The sequence below is a fragment of the Amborella trichopoda genome, chromosome 7, assembly GCF_054954075.1.
Source record: "Amborella trichopoda isolate Santa Cruz 75 chromosome 7, AtrichopodaSantaCruz75HAP2 v2.0, whole genome shotgun sequence".
NCBI lineage: Eukaryota > Viridiplantae > Streptophyta > Magnoliopsida > Amborellales > Amborellaceae > Amborella > Amborella trichopoda.
The window spans coordinates 33,047,594-33,070,167 of NC_142342.1; the positions used below are offsets into that span (position 1 = coordinate 33,047,594).

Here is a 22,574-nt window from a genome sequence, read left to right on the forward strand (position 1 = left end):
CAAAGAAAGGAGTTAAGAACCCTAAATATGTTTCTCTTACTTGCCATCTCAACATTTGATTTGGATAGTCTATTTCCATGGACACGAGACCTAGGTTGGTCAAATCTAGATCCTTTAGGCACTCCAAAGAAACTTCCCAGAGTTACATAAAGTTGACTTAGAAGTGGTTTGGAAAGTTTTCAAGGTCCTTACTCCATCAAAAAGCTAGGGTTTGAGGTGTGGATGTAGCAGCCAGAGTGAACCCCAACTTCACCAAAACCAGACCCTTATGAATATGAAAAAAACATTTTACCATGAAACTCGTACCAAAATTTTGAAGCCAAAAGCTATTTGATCTTCATCCATCAGGGTTTTCATAAAGCAAAAAAAATACCAGGTTAATGCCAAGATATTGTATATATGAGCAGCCAAAGGACAATTGCGCTACACGATTAACTGAGTATGAACTAGAACAAAGAAGTGAAGGAAAATAAGATACACTTTTTTGGCCAATGTAATTATCATTTCATACCACAAAATTCCCCAATTCATTCATTCTCAACAATGGGAGCAAAACTTTTTCGTTTGGCTAACCATAACTTGCTATATACATTTCTAAGTCTATTCTGCTGCTCACATTTACTGCTGCAGAATGCCATCTTTATTTAATCCAAGCTGCCGCTTCATAGGGTAATTACTCCAGAAGATACACAAATACATGATGGATATGTCTTAAATGAAGCCCTCACAATAGAAAGGCACAGATCAGTAGCCCAAAAAAAGCCCATCAATCAGTTACAGGATGACCATGCTGTATCTCTCTTCTTCTAAAAAGAGCCCTTACAATTGGAATAATAGCAATCGATGCAATCTGAATGTGTTCAGAGCTATTGCCCTTTACACAAATCTGACCACTTTTCTTGTGATTCACATTTGCTTGTATAGCCATATTAGTACCACGAGCTGGCCGAAATTGGACCGACAGGCCGCCTTCAAGAAGCACCTCTTTATTACACGAAAGCATGGTAAGAGAAACGCTTGCTTGATCCCTTCTAACTGGATAGTCTTTGCCCCTTAATGACGCCTCTAATCTTCCCCCAAATGTCATATTCCCTTGGCTTGCCATAACCCCAGTGTCGACTACAAGCTTCCATCGCTTCTTAGCTATGGTATCCTCAAGCTTTGCACCAACGAATACATTACTCCCTATGGATCCCATCAAAAACCCACATCCAGCCTTGTTATATTTATGGGTTTTCAATTGCATGTGCCCACGAGCAGTACATGCGAGACCTCTGCCAAGATTTTGAACATCGAGGCCAGTATAATAAGAGGGGCCTTTCTCCTTAATGTGTGTGGCTGCACACTCCATCTGAAAATTGCAATCTTGCTTGTCCTTACTTAATTGACTGTTTAGAGAGGTATTGAGATTCTTTTCTATTGGAAAAGAGGCCTCCAAATTTACCCCATTGAACCCGATTTCTTGATCCCATCCATGTGGGTCAAGAACAGGCCTCACAAGCCACTTATTGCTATATTCAAGGAAGCGATATCTATAAGTGGGGCAAGCCGAATCAAAACTTAACGGCATGGCCATATCTGGCAAAGGTAGTGTGTCTGGAGGCGGTTCGCCTTCATTGTGTCCATCGGTGTCATTGATACTTAAGCCATCTCTGCATTTTCTAAGCTCTTCTTTCAACTGCTTTTTCAGATACAGTGTTTCTTGATAATCAAGTTCATCTAGATAATCCTCTTTCTGGGCTTTGCTCAATCTTTTAAACTGGCCTTTAGATAAAATGCGAATGGGAGGTAACTTATCATATTCATCTTCAGATTCCAAATCAGTTACCTCTTCCCCCACTTCATCAATCAACATTAAATCGGATGCATTTGGTGCAGAACAGGGTTGAAGAAAGGATGAGAGGAGATGAGGCAAAGATGGCCGTCTCTGATTGTTTTGCTTCCCATGAACATCTTGAAACTTCAAGAGGGCATTTGCATCATTTAAGACCTTAGAGGAGATGCATAAAAGTAAGAATTGGGACCTCCAAGCTTGACCATTTGGGAGAACTTTCTCCCCCTCCCTATTTCTTACACACAGAGGATGATTCTCTACAAGTAACAAGGGGTTCCTGAGCCTTGTGTCAGCTGCAGCTTGGTGTATATGATGCTGCATTATATTCTTGCACTGGGCAACAAATGCTTCGTAAACTAATGAAGTCCCATCTGGTCCTTCTGGAAGAGCTGACGAAGAATGGGTTAAAACAATGGTAGTATTGAACCAAATAGCAGACCCAAAAGTCTCTGTGATCAGCTTGAGTAAAGGGAAGTCACTGTAACCCATGTTTATAATATCGAGCCGATCGAAATAAAGAACAATATCTGGCAGTGATTTTCTAATGAACCTTTCCACAGTACGCAAGGTTCTACGATTTAGTCGTTGGTCAGAAGGTGAAGGAAGAAGACCGGGGGTATCGATAACCTTAACCTTGACACCCATAACAGTGCCAGCTATTTCTTCAATCTTTTCAGTGGCAGGTTGGAAAGCATCAGTAAATACCTTTGCTTGATTGAAAATGGAATTTATAGTTGCACTCTTGCCAACCCCTGTTTTTCCCAGAAGAAGAACCTTAATAGAAAAGTCTAGCTCACTGCCACCTTGTCCAGCAGTCTCTTGCTCCCTTGCTATTGCTTTAGCTCTATCTATGCTGAGACCGACTCTTTTGGCATTGGAATTACTAGCTCTTATTTGCTTAGTGAGTTCTAATCTGTACAAGACCTGTGCAACCACAAGATTCTGTGATGATTGACCCAGTCTATGAACAAGGCGCAAAAAGTTTACTTGAAGTGCATCAAGTTTTTCCAATATGTCGCTGCTTTTACCATCAGGATAGTGGTGGGAAGAATGACAATCCTCCATCACCACAGGTGGTGAATAAGGGCAAGATCTGCTGGATTGGATGCCATTAGCAGGACAAGCAGAAGTTGTAGATGCATTCCCTCATGAACTGGGGGGAGTTCTTGAAGCTGAAAAGGTCCATGAGAAAAAAGTTCAAAAGAAAGCGAGATCATATCAGAGACTCTAATTTACAGAAAGGAAAGTATCAAATAATCCAATGGGTTATGAGACAACAATAATACATTAGATCATCATAGTCCACTGATATGATGAAGTTTGATTGTGAGAGAGTGTGATACACCACAGTGGTAATCTCATGTTCTAGTGGCGCCAGTCTCTCGCCATCATAGTCCATCATTTCAATGATCAATTGTTTCTCACATACCATCTAAATACTTTCATTCTCACAGAAAGGTAAAGTTTCAAGAAATTTGGGCATGTAATTCAAGGGCCCATGGAAGGGACTGCAGAACACTTTTTGACTTTTTTTATTTTTTATTTTTTATTTTTTCATTTCCCGTTAGATGATACTTGAGAAGCCATTATAACGACGTACCACACGCATATCTGGATTCACCAAAATTATTTTTTTGTTGATGAATGACATAAATATTTCCCCACTATATATATCAAAAAAATTCTAGTCTAAGATGAAGATACTAAGTATTATGGAGACCACAATGAGATTGAAATCATTACAGGAAGAAACGACAGGTGATTGCATATGGCACATTAGCACTAGTAAGACATTCATTAACATAAATAGAAATTCAATATCGTAACCTATCAGATTCAATGACCATTTCAATAGATATTTGAGAGCATTAGTATAAAATACTTATGATTAGTTCTAATATGTAGAAGTAAAGAATACTTCCATGTTTCCTGGTGGACATCTTCAACCTTCTAAATTATTACATAATTGGATGGAATAAATCCAATGCAGCAGCCTAGGGTGCAATAAAATTTTACCAATCACTAAGAGGAGTGGGTAGCAACCCAACTTTACAAAGGTACCAATAGACAAAGCCATGAGATATACAATTGTTGGGATTTTTTGGCCTTTAAAGGCCTTAGCTCATGTATTAACCCTTGTAAACCAATTTCTTATTAATAAAAGAGAAACAAAAACTCTTAATTTTAGTAGAAGTGTTGGTCTCTGTGCACATGTCTAGGAGTGACATCATTTGTCCTTGGGGGGACACCAATAATCCATGACCATAATCTACTTATTGGCTTAACTTCGATGGACCAATCACGAGTCACTGTGAGAGAGACTGAGGCTTATGGGTCATGTTGGATTAGTTTGAAAAATGGAGTGCCTAGTTATAAGTTGATGCATGTCCACTCCTTCAACGTTTCCAATAATTTATTTTAAGAGCATTATATTTGTCTTTAAAGAGGTAAGTTGAGAATTTCTCTTCTAAATATTGAGATCAAAATAATAGTTTTTATACCCTTGAAATAGTGGACACAAGTAAACGTATATTTTTAAGGGAAAATATCTTCATACTCCCTATTTTTAGGTTTCATTTCTTGATAAACTCAAGGTTTCAAAAAATATCTACTAACCCCCTGGCCACTTTAAATTTATTTTTTAACCTAAACAAATGTGAGAAAGACATGCTCTTTCTAAACCCAATCCTTTCTCTCTCTTCACTTATATACCCCACATTTCTCACTTTCTCTCTCTTCCTGTATCTCTCACTATCTCTCTCCTTCTGTGTTTCTCCAAACACCTCTCTCTCTCTCCACCCGATAACCTCTCACCTCCATGAAGCCCCTATCTCTCTCTAGAAGTTTGGGAGGATGGCTTTTAGAAAACGCACGTCTTTTTAGATTTGTTTGGCCTAAAAAAACAAGTTTAAATTAGCTCAGGGGGTTAGAAGAAATAAAATCTACAATTTTTATGTCCCAAGATATCTTTTAAAAACCTTAGGTCTATTGTGAAATGAAACTTAAAAATAGGGGGTATGAAGATATTTTCCCAATTTTTAATTGACCAGAGAACTATTTTGGAATTAAGTGGTCTATTTTATCCTCTACAAATTTTATTAATTAATTTTTGGCTTCTAGCATGACTAGGACACACGAGAGACATTTTTAGACCCACATGTGGCCACCTCATCATCAAGTGGGAACCGTATGAATTCCACTGACCATGGACTCACATGCGATACACAAAGCTTAGTTATGTTTATCATCATCATCATCATAGTCTTTTCCCAATGAATCCTAGTTATGTTTACGGTTGTTGGAAACTTCTACAATACTGAATCATTTCATGAATCTGAATCACAGGTGGCTAGAAGATTCCCATAATCAGAATCGCCATTCAAACAATGCATATCACATGAAGCAGGATTGCTATCGTTTGGGAATCGTGCTCCAATTCAAAAGGAATCAAGAGTCCTACCTATCGGAATTGCGGTCTCATAAACTTGAAATCAAGATTCCTAACTTACGAGAATCACACCCCAAATCATTGGGAACCAAGCTATAAATTATCAAGGAACGAGTTCCCAAAGGCAAAAGATTTAAGGTTTTTATTTTTCTATAAGCAAGAATTCCTTAGTAGTAGATTCTGTATATTGAGTACACTTACCCAGGAATCCCTTTTTATTGGAATTGATATCCTTGACTGTCCTCCCGACTCAATATATTAAGTGCCCCTTATCATAGTTCTCCACAAGTATTAGAAAATAGGTCGAGTACCCTTAACTAAGTGTTTTCCTATAGTTTTAAGATTGAATAAAGAAAATAAAATTGCTTTATTTATTAATAATACATTTTTGAAAAATAAGACATTTGTTACAAATTCTCCAAATGTAGGAATGATGTAAACTAGAGTTTGTTGACACCCCATAGAGTTTTTAGATAACATAATATATTAATTACTAGTAAATTTTACCTACCAAAAAATTTCAAATAATATTTAAAAATTTATCAAGCATTCCATAGATTTTTAGCAAACATTTTGATGTTTTTTTTTATGAATGTGGATCTAGATTCTGAATATCTCTAATTGTTATTCCTAGCAATTAGCAAGGTTTTATATAGTTGAATCAGATTCTTATGCACCTGCGAATCGCAAAATTTGATGGGCTGGAATCTCAATTCCAAAGACATCAGAATGAGATTCCAAAAACTTGGAATCGTGACTCCTAACTTCCATTTCGAATTCTATGGTGATTCTTTCAAGGAAATGTGGAATCATGATTCCAAACTGAAATCGCTACCTAGGGTCGATGACTTTAGTAAACTTTCTCTCAAGAAAATATTTTCAAAGATAACTTGAATTTGTTTGAACAAAGTACATTAACTGATTCAAAAAACGACAAGGATTATTTTTCAAGAAAACCTTGGAAGCCACATGATTCCCATTTTTATTTGAAATAAAATTTATACTTAGATTAGGAATGTGCAATAAAACAAATTGGGATAACGGAATGATGTCATTCTGAGAATCATGATGGCAAATCCGAAGAATTAAAAGGCGGAGATTGAATGCCTGTCTTGCCCCATGGATCTCCCATTTGAAGGCAAAGTAATCTCCTTTAGAAACCTAAGGCTAAAATCTAGAGGCCTTGAACCAACTCTCTCAGGAACCTTATTTTTGGTGATCACATAAGCCACTTCGTTTTTTAAATTTCGTGACTCTCCCATATTCCTCAAGTAACCACATGACAAAAATTGAGAGAAAAACCAAAGGGTGTAAGTGAGAAAACAAGAGGAAGAAGCTGCTAGGGTTTTAGGCCCGATTTGGATCCCTGGGAAAAATTAACCGGAAAAAACTATTTCCTGTGAAATACATTTCTTATGTAAATCCTTTATTGTAAAATGGGTTTTTGTTGTCTTGATAGCATCTAGATGCAACCTGGAAGATACATTTCTCAAAGAAATTCTTCATATAAGTTCTACTTGTAGAGGGTAAAGCTTCCCTACCTTATCAAATCAGTATAATGTAATATATGTTGATAGGGCTGCAAGACTATGGATGCAGTTTCTATATGATCTAGGTTTTATGAAAACAAAGTAGAGCCTCACTTTGAATCCTTATCTGAAAAGGAGTTTGGGCAATCAGAAATCTATATGATGGTCTAAAATCAATTCCACAACCAACTATGAAATTTGAAGCTCAAAAGATAGTACAAACCTTGTCGGTCCGTGTACACTTATTTTTAAGGCGAATGGACCGTCTTAATAATTTGTTACAATATGCATTATATTTAGGACTCAAAATCCTTTTTTTTTTTACAACCATAATGGTTAAAGACGAGATGATCAATTTGATGGCTTTTCAATGCTAGAATTATTATTTTTAATGAGGTTTGCAGAGCGACAGCCAAAACAATTTTCCTATAAGTAAAGCCACACCAGAAAACTCACTACAATAAAGGGGAATGATCTTCTACAATTTGAATACACCATGTTAGGGTGAATTTGAGTTTTGGGCCATTCATTTTAATAAGAGAAAAATCTCAACACCAATTGACTTCAATACCACCGCAAAGGGTTTTATGTTGAAACTCTTTTTTCCTTTAACCCATTCTCTCTCTTCACCATTGAAACCCTCCACTTTCTCTTGACACATTACAGATTAACTATAAGCAAAAACACTTATAGAAACTGCATCCTTAGTCCAGCAGCCCCATCAAAATATATTCTAATTTTTTAACTCAAAGTGTTGAAACTCGAAACTGTTGAATAAACTCATTTCCTTTTGGGATAATCCCTCCGAAACATTTGGACAATCATGAGTCCTCCTCGAAACCCCCACGCCCCTGTCCTTGCAATCTATGCTTCCCACTCTGCTATCTCTTCCTCGCTCTCTCCTTTCTCTCTCTTGCTCGGAGGTCTTCATTCTCTGAAGTGAGAGAGGAGGAAGAAGATGATATGCAAGAATTAATCGTATTCTCAAAGAGACTGGTGATGATTCCCGCTTGGAAAGCAGATGAGGGATTTTTAAGCCAATAGTTAGGGAGATAAAAGGGTTTCCATTTGAGGATGAAGAACTTTAAAGATTGGATTTCAAGGAATTTTTTGCTCACTGCAAGACCACTTTCATGCAGCAATAGCTTTCTTGACGAGGACGACACCCATGGGCACGAGGATGTCGATGTGACAGGTCTAGTTTTTTTTACTATTGTTTGGATAGATTTCGAATTGAGATTATGAGAAAACCCATGTTTAGTTTGTTGTTTTTCTAAAGGGTTGAAACCTTATGGATTAGAGCTGTGTCTATTGTGCCCTAGTTACAGAATGAATAACCTAATGCCCAACTTAATTTTAGCCTCCATTTCAATTCGTATTTTTGTTTATCTTATTGGTTATTTGCAATTGTCTTCGGTGAATTATAGTCTAGAACGACTGAGATGTCAGTATTCGTTCTTTTTTCCGGTTTAGTGGCCGCTGTGTGAGTTATATTTGATACCTTATCAGCTAGGAAGCTAACTGTTTTTCTTAGGTTATGCATTATTTGATTTTCTCTCGACATTTGGTTCGTCTTCTGCTTGCCTTGACAATCATGTTTAGCATAAAAAAAAAAAGGTACAAAAAAAATGGCATTGGATGAACTTCAATGTTTTATAAGTTCAAATTCTGAGGTAGTTATATACATGTTTTTACTAGTTATGTCCATGTGTTAAGGAAGAACATGCAGCAGCTGCTGCTTTTGTCGAAGAAGGGGTAGATTTGATAGCTTTGTTTGTTTCATCATTCTTTATGGAACATTGAGATGTTACCATTGCACTTGAAGTTTCAAAAAATAAATAAATAGGGAAGAGATGTAACCAGGACACTCTTGATACCTGTACAAATTGTAACACCTTTTTGGATTTAACAAAAACTTTGTTAATAATTAAAATAAAAAAAAGAAAAATTCTTGTTAGTGTAAAGTCGATAAGTTACACAAGATTGAAACAGTGTTAAGGGACTCAAGCCAAGTTACTTGGACTCACTTCTTGTTGAGCCCTGTATTTGGGTAAAACTCGCTGTTACATAAAAAATAAAAAATATAGAAAATATGTTAAATTGTAAAACCAATATTTGAATATTTTACAAGTAATTTTAGTTTTTGAGGATCATTTGGGGTGTTCTTGTTTTTTTTTTGGTTGACTCAATGGGTAGAGGTCCCCTATCGTGGTAGGAATGTTTTTGTCATGTGCCCTATTTTATATTCTTTTTGGATTTTTCTAAAATCTACTTTGATTTTTACTATTTTATTTTATTTTAATTTTAATTTTTTAGGGTATTTTTTTGCCCCGTACACTACTCGAGGGAGTTAGGGCCTGAGTTCTGAGCCTAAGTTGTGTTCCTGAATATTGGATTAGAAACAGTAAATTGGTGCAGTAATAAGCTCAAACTTGTTACTTTTTAGTTACATGATGATTATTTCTTGATTTTTCATTTTCTACATAAATTTTAATTTTTCTTTTTTTTTGTTTGAGAACTTTAATCTGGTATAACTTTGTTGTGTATTTATGCGTTATTTTACTCCAAGAGCCTTGCTTTTCCTTATCTTCTGAATCTTCTAGGATATTTTTTTGATGAACTACTTACGATGCTATTAAATATTAACTTAAAGATCTTTTCAATCTATCTACAAAGATATTTTCAATCCTTCTATTCTAATATCCTTTCTAAATTTTGGTTGCAAAAAGTAGATCTGCATTCCACTCCATATAATTTTAATGAAACTTTTTTTGACATTTGTCATGCAAGCTAATATGATATTGTTCCTGTGGGATTAAATAAACTAGTGTCAGAGGCTAAATCAAAGATAGTATTGACAAAGTACTCGAGATTTTAAGGCTGGAGAAAAACAATCCTTCTGACTGGCTTAAAGGTTTTCTTTTACTTGGATCCCATCATTATTGAAGTCGTTTCACTGGGCTAGAAGGAGTAACCTTGGAGGAGTGTTTAAAAGTCAATTAAAGTTGTTCATTTTGTTTTTTGTGGATATCAACGTGCCTTGTATACGCTTGAAAAAATGTTAACCCTTCATGAAATTCTTTGATAACAAGACTTCCCCTATGGTTAATGACCATTTCTTATGGTCTTCATTTTATCTTACAATGTTCGGAATGTCCTTGAAGCATCCACTTTTGTCTAGAAAACAGTTCCCACGTTCTTAAGCAACCTCAAATTAAAACAATTCTGGGCATTACCCAAGCTTCTAATGGCTTATCAATAAGAAGTTTGTTAACCATAAAAGGTTGATTAATTAAACTTGGGTGATTAATACATTACTTTTATTGGTAAGAGTTATACTTGCATGGAATGCTTGATATTCTTAAAATATTCTTGGTAATTTTACTGGCTAGAGTTCTTAGATCCAAAGATGGTGTGTTAGGTCTTAACCTGAACCACTAAGCTTGCCTAGAGATTATTTTCTCTTCATATTTGGTAGTATCGCCTTGCCTCTAATCCACTGACCTAATAATGCATACATTCACATGCTGACTTCGCTTTTCTGGATGAAAGCAAATTAAAATTTCTTGAACTCCATTTGCCATGGACAATTATGCTCTCAAGGTGTAATTTGAAAGTTTATGCTTTTAGACATACAAGGAACCAATTTTGCCCTCTCCACATGTATCCAACCTAAAGCAATATTGTGAACATTTGAGATTTATCACCTAGAGAAATTTACATACATTATTTATCGTTTATCATTTTACTTTATTTATGGTTTAATTGCTTAGTTTCCACAAACTTCTTGGGAATGTTATAAGGAAAATTAGAGCTGGCAAAATGATGATTCTACATCAAGAAATGGCCGACAATCACTACAAAGCACTTTGAAGTGGGCATTTGAAATTTTGAATGCTACACAAGAACAATGTTTTAGCTTTTGCTCTATTAAAGGTCATACCCTCGGTGACGCCATAGGTCTCCATATCTTTTTTTATTACAACCAATCGTGTCCTTTTGGGCCTGCTCCTTACCATTTTTTAGCCTTCCATTTGAACTAACTTGGACCTTCTAACAATTATTGCACTAGGTCTACACCACACATCACCGGCCTACCTAAGTCTATTTTCTCCCATCTTATCGCCTGTTGGTGCCACACCTAAATTCTTCTTAATGTATTCATGTCAAATTCTATCCCTTCTTGAGTTGCAACTCATCCATCCCTCCTAAGTCTACTGCAAATGCATATGAATTTGAAAAAGTAGTTCATGTTTGGGGATGTGGTCTATTTGATTTCCTGTATGATTATAAAAACATGCAGTTGCGTTGATAGGGTGTCTATCTATCAGAGACAATATTCATATCTAATGATATTTGTCCCAATACATGTGCCCTATCTTTCATGCCACCTAACACATACCTATTATTTAGTATTGTAATTTGTTAACGATAAATACCAAAAATCAGCAAGAAAACCAGGAACATAGGGCATAGAACTAACTGTGAAAACTGCTTAGTATCACCTCCTAGGACTTCATATTTCCCTTTTGGATCTCTTCAATTGATGGAACATTGAACACTAGGAAAGTGTCTTCTTCAACTCTTCATTGGGGAAGCTAAAACTCATTGAGATCAGGAAGAAAAAAGCAAACCCTACTCTTCTGGGTTTTCCCTCATAGTTACAAGGTTTTTGTCTCTCTCTGGCTTTATCCTTAAATGGGCCATTTGGATTCCTGGAAAAAGATTACCCAGCAATGGTTTTCTAGGGAGATTACCCATTTCCTCCATTTTGATCCAAAATTTAGAGCGGAGATTTTTATTTTGTTGGAAAACATTTTCTCAATTTTGAACCTTTTTCTCCCCACAAGCTAGAAGATTAATTTACCTCTTAGATTTCCTCACAGAGCCGAAAGGAAAAAAATCAAAATGAGTATATACAACACATATAGTTAAAAGTAAAACCATGGCGTAGACATACTCCTATTCTGCCTTTATAAAACTGAAGTCAAAATAACAATTTAGAAATAATTGTCTTTTGTATATAATGACCCTAAGTTCAATGGTCAACACAATCATTTTAAAGTTTGGGAAACCTTCTAATAAGTTACATCCAATATAGGTTCTAAAGTTGATGAGGCTCAAGATGTGCTTGTGGCTTCCTTCTCCATACAAATGAAATCTCGATTCTAGGCAGGGGTCGTCAAACACATCCCATAGTCCATATTGTTGTAAATCTCGATCTCAAACTGACATGGATCTCTGATCTATATACTTCAGAAACTTGATATGTTAGAATCATGATTTGAAACAACATATCTTTGTTTCACATATGTCAGAAACTCGACTCCAAAGATGTCAGAAACTCGATTCCGCATATTAATGAATTTTGACTCTTGGAGTGTCGATTCCAAGGGGATGGAATCTCAATCCCAAGGAGGACAAAATCTCGATTCCATATATGGATGAAACTTGGATCTATTTCGGTCGAAACACGAATGTCAAAAATTGAGAATCTCGTTCCTAACGACTCCTATTGTACAAACAACGATTCCTCAGACTGGAATCTTCTAACCGAACGCGATTCCGGTTCCCAAAACGATTCGGGTTTTCCCAAGCGTTTCCAACAACTATAGTATAAACATAAGAATAGTAAATCTTGCTCAGCATTGAGTACCAGTTTAGAAAAGGGTATTGTATAATTAAGGTGCAGCGGTGCACTATATACCACAATAATAATGTTTACTCAATTTGGTGTGAAAGCGTGCTCCAATGCATCAAAATAAGGTCTTTCGCGGAATTCAGTATGAAATCATGCTCCAATGCACCCCAATATTATTGTTTGCTGAATTCGGTATGAAATTATGTTCCAATGACATCAAAAATTCAAAGGCAATCTCAATGCCATGATTTTTTATTACATTGATACCTTGGAACTGTGGATTTGGAAAGAATTAAACATGTCATCTAATGGAACGTGCTCCCAGTTTACAATATACGGAAATAGCGAATTCCGGAAACCCCAATCCTAATAACGGCACAACGCGATCCCTTTTGGTAGGGAACCCGCTACCGTCCAGATAGCGATGCGTTCCCTAAAAGTAATGGAACTCGCTCCCATTCCCAGGCCATGAATGGAGCTTGCTCCGCTGCCCAGAGAACTTTAAGCTAGACTCGCTCTGCGCTCCCGTTCGCGTATCCGAAACTTCTCACATTCCCATTCCAAATAACTAATGCTTCTAATATGTCTGCCATATGAGCATCTAGTTATCGAATAATACAATTATATTAAGCATATTTTAATAATTCTTAACAAAAGGTAGAAGAACAACAACCAAAAAAATCATAATAGTAATTACATTATACTGATTTGAAAAGGTAAGGAAGCTTTACCCTCTACAAGTATAACTTATATGAAGAATTTCTTTGATAACAGTTTATTCCATATGATCCAAATAGTAGAAATGTATCTTCCAGGTTGCAACTAGATGTTGACAACAAAAACCCATTTTACAGGAAAGGATCTACGTAAGAAATGTATTTCACAGGAAATAGTTTTTTCCAGTTAACTTTTCCCAATGATCCAAATTGGGCCTAAAACCCTAGCGGCTTCTTCCTCTTGTTTTCTCACTTATACCCTCTGGTTTTTCACTCTAGTTTGGTCATGAGGTTACTTGAGGAATATGGGAGAGTCACGAAATTTAAAAAAAGAAGTGGCTTATGTGATCACCAAAAATAAGGTTCCTGAGAGAGTTTGTTCAAGGCCAAAAGATTTTAGCCTCAGGTTTCTAAAGGAGATTACTTTGCCTTCAAATCGGAGATCCATGGGGGTAGAGAGGCGTTCAATCTCTACCCTTTATTCTTCAGATTTTCCATAATGATTCCCAGAATGACATCATTCCGTTATCCCAACTTGTTTTTTCGTTCATTCCAAATCTAAGTATAAATTTTATTCCAAATAAAAATGGGAATCATGTGGCATCCAAGGTTTTCTTGAAAAATAATCGTTGTCCTTTTTTGAATCAGTCAATGTACTTTGTTCAAACAAATTCAAGTTATCTTCGAAATATTTTAAAATATTTTCTTGAGAGAAAGTTTACTGGAATCATACACCCTAGGTAGCGATTCCAGTTTGGAATCATGATTCCAAGTTTCCTTGAAAGAATCACCATAGAACTCGACATGGAAGTTAGGAGTCACAATTCCACGTTGTTGGAATCTCATTCTGATATCCTTTAATCAAGATTCCAGCCCAACAAATTTTGTGATTCGCAGGTGCACAAGACTCTGATTCAACTTATATAAGATCTTGCCAATTTCTAGGAATAGCAATTAGAGATATTCGGAATCTAAATCCACATTCAGCAAAAAAAAACATCAAAATTTTTGCTAAAAATATATGGATTGCTTGAGAAATTTTTAAATATTATTTGAAATTTTTTGGTAGGTAAAATTTATTAGTAGTTAATATATCATGGTATCTAAAAACTCTATGGGTGTCAACAAACTCTAGTTTACATCATTCCTAAATTTGGAGAATTTGTAACAAATGTCTTATTTTTCAAAAAATGTATTATATGTAAATAAAGTAATTTGATTTTCTTTATTCAATCTAAAAACTATAAGAATGCACTTAGTTAAGGGTGCTCGACTTCTAATACTTGTGGAGAACTACGATAAAGGGGCACTCAATATATCGAGTCCAACGTTAGGGGAAGAAAGTCCAGGACATCAATTCCAATAAAAAGGGAGTCTTGGGTAGGTGTACTCAATATACAGAATCTACTACTAAGGATTTCTTGCTTATAGAAAAATTAAAACCTTAAATCTTTTGCCTTTGGGAACTCGTTCCTTGATAATTTCTAGCTTGCTTCCCAATGATTTGGGGTGTGATTCCAGTAAATTAGGAATCTTGATTTCAAGTTTATGAGACCGCAATTCCAACAAGGTAAGAATCTTGATTCCAATTGAATTGGAGCACGATTTCCAAACAATCCCGCTTCATGTGATATGCATTGTATGAATAGCGATTCTGACTATGGGAATCATCTGGCCACCTGTGATTCAGATTCATGAAATGATTCGGTATTGCAGAAGTTTCCATCAACCATAAACATAACTAGGATTTGATGATGATGATAAACATAACTAAGCTTTGTGTATCGCATGTGAGTCCGTGGTGAGTGGAATTCATACGATCCCACTTGATGGTGATGTGGCCACATGTGGGTCTAAAATGTCTCTCGTGTGTCCTGGTCATGCTAGAAGCCAAAAATTGACTAATAATATGCAAAAGATAAAACAAACCACTTATTTCCAAAATAGTTCTCTGGTCAATTAAAAATATACTTTTACTTGTGTCCACTATTTCAAGGGTATAAAAACTATTATTTTGATCTCAATATTTAGAAGAGAAATTCTAAACTTACCTATTTAAAGACAAATAAAATGCTCTTAAAATAAATTATTGGAAACCTTCAAGGAGTGGACATGCCATGGGGTAATGCATGAAGCATAAGCCTATATCTCTCTCACAGGGACTCGTGATTGGTCCATCAAAGTTAAGCCAATAAGTAGATTATGGTCATATGGATTATTGGCGTCCCCCTAAGGACAAATGATGTCACCCCTAGACATGTGCATAGAGACCAACACTTCCACTAAAATTAGAATTTCTCTTTCTCTTTTATTAATAAGAATTTGTGTTACAAGGGTTAATACATAAGCTAAGGCCTTTAAAGGCTAGAAAATCCCAACAATTGTATATCTCAGAGCCTTGTCAATTGGTCCCTTTGCATGGCTAGGTTGCCACCCACTGCTTAGTGATTGGTAAAATTTTATTGCACCCTAGGCTGCTGCATTGGATTTTATGCCAACCAATCATGTAATAATTTAGAAGATTGCAGATGTCCACCAGGAAACATGGAAGTATTCTTTACTACTAAATGTTAGAACTAATTATAAGTATTTTATACTGATGCTCTCAGATATCTATTGAAACATTCATAAATGTTCATTGAATCTGATAGGTTAAGATATTGAATTTCTATTTATGCTAATGAATGTCTTACTAGTGCTAATGTACCACATGCAATCACCTGTCGTTTCTTCCTGAAATTATTTCGACCTCATTGGGGTGTCCATAATACTTAGCATCTTCATCTTGTATTATAATTTCTCTAATATATATAGTGTGGGGATATATATAGTGGGGAAATATGTATGTCATTCATCAACAAAAAAAAATTTTGGTGAATCCAGATATGCCTATGGTAAGTCCTTATAATGGCTTCTCAAGTATCATCTAACGGGAATAAAAAAATAAAAAATAAAAAAACTCAAAAGTGTTATGCAATCCCTTCCCTGGGCTCTTGAATTACGTGCCCAAATTTCTTGAAACTTTGCCTTTCTGTGAGAATGAAAGTATTTAGATGGTATGTGGAAAACAACAAACCATTGGCTAATGATTGACCATTGAATTGATGGACTGTGATGGCAAGAGAGTGGCGCCACTAGAACATGAGATTACCACTGTGGTGTATCACACTCTCTCACAATCAAACTCCATCATTTCAGTGGACTATGATGATCTAATGTATTATTGTTGTCTCACAGCCCATTGGATTATTTGATACTTTCCTTTCTGTAAATTAGAGTCTCTGATATGATCTTGCTTTCTTTTGAACTTTTTTCTCATGGAATTTTTCAGCTTCAAGAACTCCCCCCGGTTCATCAAGGAATGCATCTACAACTTCTGCTTGTCTTGCTAATGGCATCCAATCCAGCGGATCTTACCCCTATACACCACCTGTAGTGATGGAGGATTGTCATTCTTCCCACCACTATCCTGATGGTAAAAGCAGTGACATTGGAAAAACTTGATGCAGTTCAAGTAAACTTTTTGCTCAAGTAAACTTTTTGTGCCTTGTTCATATACTAGGTCAATCATCACATAATCTTGTGGTTGCACAGGTCTTGTACAGATTAGAACTCACTAAGCAAATAAGAGCCAGTGATTCCAATGCCAAAAGAGTCGATCTCAGCATAGATAGAGCTAAAGCAATAGCAAGGGAGCAAGAGACAGCTGGACAAGGTCGCAGTGAGCTAGACTTTTCTATTAAGGTCCTTCTTCTGGGAAAAGCAGGGGTTGGCAAGAGTGCAACTATAAATTCCATTTTCAATCAAGCAAAGGTATTTACTGATGCTTTCCAACCTGCCACTGAAAAGATTCAAGAAATAGTTGGCACTGTAATGGGTGTTAAGGTAAAGGTTATCAATAACCCTCGATCTTCTTCCTTCACCTTCTGACCAATGACTAAATCGTAAAACCATGCGTACTGTGAAAAGGTTCATTCGAAAATCACCGCCATATATTGTCTCTATTTCAATCGGCTCAATGTTATAAACATGGATTACAATGACTTCCCTTTACTCAAGCTAATCACAAAGACTTTTGGGTCTGCTATTTAGTTCAATACTATCATTGTTTTAACCCATTCTTCGTCATCTCTTACAAAAGGACCTGATGGGACTTCAAAAGTTTATAAAGCATTCCCAGTACAAGAATATAATGAAGCATCATATACACCAAACTGCAGTTGACACAAGGCTCAGGAACCCCTTGTTACTTGTAGAGAATCATCCTCCGTGTGTAAGAAATAGGGAAGGGGAGAAAGTTCTCCCAAATGATCAAGCTTGGAGGTCCCAATTCTTGCTTTTATGCATCTCCTCTAAGGTCCTGAATGATGCAAATGCGTATTGAAGTTTCAAGATGTTGTTCATGGGAAGCAAAACAAATCAGAGATGGCCATCTTTGCCTCATCTCCTCTCATAAGCCAAAAAAAGCAATTAGCTCCCTAGCTGATATGGTACCAAATCGACCACAAAACCGGAAAAAATAACGAATACTGACATCTTAGTCCTTCTAGACTAATGTCAAATAACCAATCAAATAAATAAAAAACAGAAGTAAGAATTGAAATGGAGGCTATAATTAGGTTGGGCATTGGTTTATTCATTTTGTAACTAGGGAACAATAGATGCAGCTCTAAGTTTTCAACCGCACTTTAAAAAAAGAACAAATTAAAATGGGTTTTCTCATAATCTCAATTCAAAATTTATCCAAACGAAAGTAAAAAAAACAAGACCTGTCACATCGACATCCTCGTGCCCATGGGTCTCGTCCTCTTCGAGGAAGCTATCGCTGTCTGAAAGTGGTCTTGCAGAGAGTAAGACTTCCATGAAATCCAATCATTAAAAGTCTTCCTCCTCAAATGGAAACCCCTTCATCTTTCTAACTATTGGCTTAAAAATCCCTCCTTGTCTGCTTTTCAAGAGGGAAATATCACCAGTCTCTTCGAGAATACGATTTATTCCTGCATATCATCTTCCTCCTCTCTCACATCAGAGAATGAAGACCTCCGAATAAGAGAGAGAAAGTAAAGATACCGAGGAAGAGATAACAGAGTGGGAAGCATAGATTGCAAGGACAGGGGCGTGGGGGTTTGGAGGAGGTCTCCTGACCGTCTAAATGTTTTCAGAGGGATTATCCCAAACACAAATAAGTTTATTCAACAGTTTCAGGTTTCAACCCTTCGAATTTAAAAAATTGGAATATATTTTGATAGGGCTGCAGGACTAAGGATGCAGTTTCTATAAGGTCTAAGTTTCACAAAAACAAAGTAAAGCCTCACTTTGAATCCTTATCTGGAAAGCAGTTTAGGCAAATCAGAAATCTTCACAACGATCTAAAATTAATTTCCAAAACCAACAATGAAATTTGAAGCTCAAAAGATAGTACAAACCTTGTCGATCCGTGAACACTTATTTTTAAGGCGAATGGACCGTCTTAGTAATTTGCTACAATCTGCATTATATTTCAGGCTTGAAATCCTAATTTTTTTTACAACCATAATGGTCAAGGATAAAATGATCAATTTCGTGGTTTTTTGACGCTAGAATTGTAATTTTCAATGAGTTTTGAGTTGATGCTTTACTTATTTTGATAGAGCAATAGCCAAAACCATTTCCCAATAAGTAAAGCCACACCTGAAACTCACTACCATAAAGGGGAATGATCTTATGTATTTTGAATACACCATGTTAGGGTGTATTTGAGTTTTGGGCCATCCATTTTAATAAGAGAAAAATCTCAGCACCCGTTGACTTAAATACCACCGCAATGGGTTTTATGTTGAAACTCTTTTTACCTTTTTGCCCATTCTCTCTCTTCGCCATTGAAACCATCCACTTTCTCTTGACACAATACATATTTACTAACTATAAGAAAAAACACTTGTAGAAACTGCATTCTTAGTCCTGCAACCCTATCAAAATATATTTCAATTTTTTAAACTCGAAGGGTTGATACCTGAAACTGTTGAATAAACTCATTTGTGCTTGGGATAATCCATCAAAAAACATTTCGACGGTCAGGAGTCCTCCTCCAAACCCCCATGCCCCTTTCCTTGCAATCTATGCTTCCCACTCTGCTACCTCTTCCCCTCTCTCTCTCTACTTTCTCGCTCTTGCTCAGAGGTCGACATTCTCTGAAGTGAGAGAGGAGGAAGAAGACGATATGCAAGAATAAATCGTATTCTCAACGAGAATGGTGATGTTTCTCTCTTGAAAAGCAGATGAGGAGGGATTTTTAAGCCAATAGTTAGACAGATTAAAGAGTTTCCATTTTAGGATGAAGATCTTTAAGGAGTGGATTTCATGTAAGTCTTTGCTCTCTGCAAGAACACTTTCAAGCAGCGATAACTTCTTTGAAGGGGATGAGAGGCCCAAGGATGTCGATGTAACAGGTCTGGTTTTTTTTACTATCATTTGGATAAATATCGAATTGAGATTATGATAAAACCCATGTTTAGTTTGTTCTGTTTTTAAAGTGGGGTTGAAACCTTATGCATTAGAGTTGTGTCTATTGTGCCCTACTTACATAATGAATAACGCAATGTCCAACCTAATTTTAGCCTCCATTTCAATTCTTACTTATGTTTTTTGTTTATCTGATTTGGTTATTTGCCATTGGTTTTGGTGAATTATAGTTTAGAAGGATTGAGATGTCAGTATTCGTTCTTTTGTCCGATTCTATGGCCGATATGTGACTTATGTTTGGTACCTTTTCAGCTAGGGAGCTAATTGCTTTTCTTGGCTAATGAATTATTTGATTTTCTCTCGACATTTGGTTCGTCTTGTGCTTGCCTTAACCATTATGTTTAGTAAAAAAAAAAAAGGTAGAAAAAAACTGGCATTGGATGAACTTCAATGTTTCATAGGTTCAAATTCTGAGGTAATTATATGCTTGTTTTCACTACTTATGTCCATTTGTTGATAAACAAATGCAGCAGCTATTGCTTTCGTCGAAGAAGGGATAGATAGGATAGCTTTGCTTGTTTCATCATTCTTTACGGAACATTGAGATGTTACCACGGCATTTCAAGTTTCAAAAAAAAAGGGCAGAGATTGAATGCCTCTCTTGCCCCATGGATCTCCCAGTTGAAGGCAAAGTAATCTCCTTTAGAAACCTAAGGCTAAAATCTATAGGCCTTGAACCAACTCTCTCAGGAACCTTATTTTTGGTGATCACATAAGCCACTTCTTTTTTTAAATTTCGTGACTCTCCCATATTTTTCAAGTAACCACATGACCAAAATAGAGCGAAAAACCAAAGGGTGTAAGTCAGAAAACAAGAGGAAGAAGCCGCCAGGGTTTTAGGCCCGATTTGGATTACAGGAAAAAATTAACTAGAAAAAACTATTTTCTGTGAAATACATTTCTTACGTAAATCCTTTCCTATAAAATGGATTTTTCTTGTCTCGATAGCATCTAGATACAACCTGAGAAGATACATTTCTGCCATTTGGATCATATGGAATAAACATTTCTCAAAGAAATTCTTCATATAAGTTCTACTTGTAGAGGGTAAAGTTTCCCTACCATATCAAATCAGTATAATGTTGTAATGATTATTATGATTTTTTTGTTGTTGTTCTTCTACCTTTTGTTAAGAATTCTCAAGATATACTTAATATAATTGTATTATTCGATAACTAGATGCTCATATGGCAGACATAGAGAGAAGAAAATTGTTAGAAGTAATAGTTACCAAGAATGGGAACGTGAGAAGTTCCGGATACACGAACAAGAGCGTAGGGCGAGTCTAGCTCAAAGTTCTCTGAGCAGCGGAGCAAGCTCCATACATGGCTCGAGGATGGGAGTGAGTTCCATGACTTCTAGGGAACGTATTGCGATCTGGACAGGAGCGGGTTCCCTACCAAAAGGGATCGCGTTGTGACGTTTTTAGGATTGGGGTTTCCAGAGTTCGCTATTTCCGTATATTGTAAACTGGGAGCACCTTCCATTAGATAGCACGTTTAACTCTTTCCAAATCCACAATTCCAAGGTATCAATGTAATAAAAAATCATGGCATTGAGATTGCCTTTGAATTTTTGATGTCATTGGAACATAATTTCATGCCGAATTCAGCAAACAACAATATTGGTGCATTGGAGCATAATTTCATACCGAATTCAGTGAAAGACCTTATTCTGATGCATTGGAGCATGATTTCACACCAAATTGAGTAAACAACATTATTGTGGTATATAGTGCACCACTACAACTTAATTATACACTACCCTTTTCTAAACCTGTACGCAATGCTGGGTAAGATTTACTATTCTTATGTTTATACTATAGTTGTTGGAAACGCATGGGAAACCCGAATCGTTTTAGAAACCGGAATAGCAGAATCGTGGCCGGCTAGAAGATTCCTGCTTGAGGAATCGTTGTCTATACAATAGGAATCGCTAGTATAGAGATTCCTAGTTTTTGACAATCGTGTTTCGACTAAAATAGATCCAAGTTTCATCCACATATAAAATCGAGATTTTGTCCTTCGAGATTCCAATCTTCCTAGAATCCACACTCCAGAAGTCAAAATTCATTAATACGCGGAATCAAGTTTCCAACGTCTATGGAGTCGAGTTTCTGACATATGTGGAACAGAGATGTTGTTTCAAATCGTGATTCTAACATATCAAGTTTCTGAAGTACATGGATCAGAGATCCATGCCAGTTTGAGATAGAGATTTACAACAATGTGGACTATGGGATGCGTTTGACGACCCCTACCAGGAATCGAGATTTCATTTTTATGGAGAAGGAAGCCACAAGCACATCTTGAGCCTCATCAACTTTAGAACCTAGACTGGATGCCACTTATTAGAAGGTTTCCCAAATTTTAAAATGATTGTGTTGACCATCGAACTTACGGTCATTATATACAACAGACAACTAGTTCTAAATTTTTATGTTGACTTCAGTATTATAAAGACAAAATAGGATTATGTCTAGGCCATGTTTTTACTTTTAACTGTATGTGTCGTATTTACCAGTTATATTTTAAATTTTAAAGTAAAGGTCATCTAGGGTGGCACAAGTAAAATAATTAAACTCTACCTGCAACCACTAAAAGTAATCAAAGGAAGATTTCTACTCCAATTGACGTAGTATCAACATTTAATCCTCGCTAGAATCCAGATTCGATATATTTGGGAACGACTACCCGCAATTAATGGGTTTAAGTTTCTTGTGCTGGATCGAGATTCCGAAATTAAGGAATCGAGTTTCTTTGGTTCCGATAAATGATTTCTAATGATGTAGTGACGTGAAATTCCAAAATTAAGGAATCAAGTTTCCTTGGTTACGAAAAATAGTTTCTAAAGATGTGTCAAATCGAGATTTCGAAATTAAGGTATCGAGTTTCCTTGGTTCCGA

At 36.2% G+C, this 22,574-nt stretch overlaps 1 protein-coding gene across 1 annotated transcript in view; it reads right to left on the bottom strand.

Moving 5' to 3' along the window:
* Window positions 1-370: 370 nt before the first annotated feature.
* The window catches only part of LOC18426450 (translocase of chloroplast 90, chloroplastic), a 36,470-nt gene continuing 14,266 nt past the window's right edge, over window positions 371-22,574 (bottom strand). The window contains exon 2 of the mRNA XM_006833096.4: window positions 371-3,006. Coding sequence (XP_006833159.1) covers window positions 767-2,899 — 2,133 coding nt within the window. The 5' untranslated portion in view covers window positions 2,900-3,006 and the 3' untranslated portion in view covers window positions 371-766. The remainder of the gene's footprint in view (window positions 3,007-22,574) is intronic.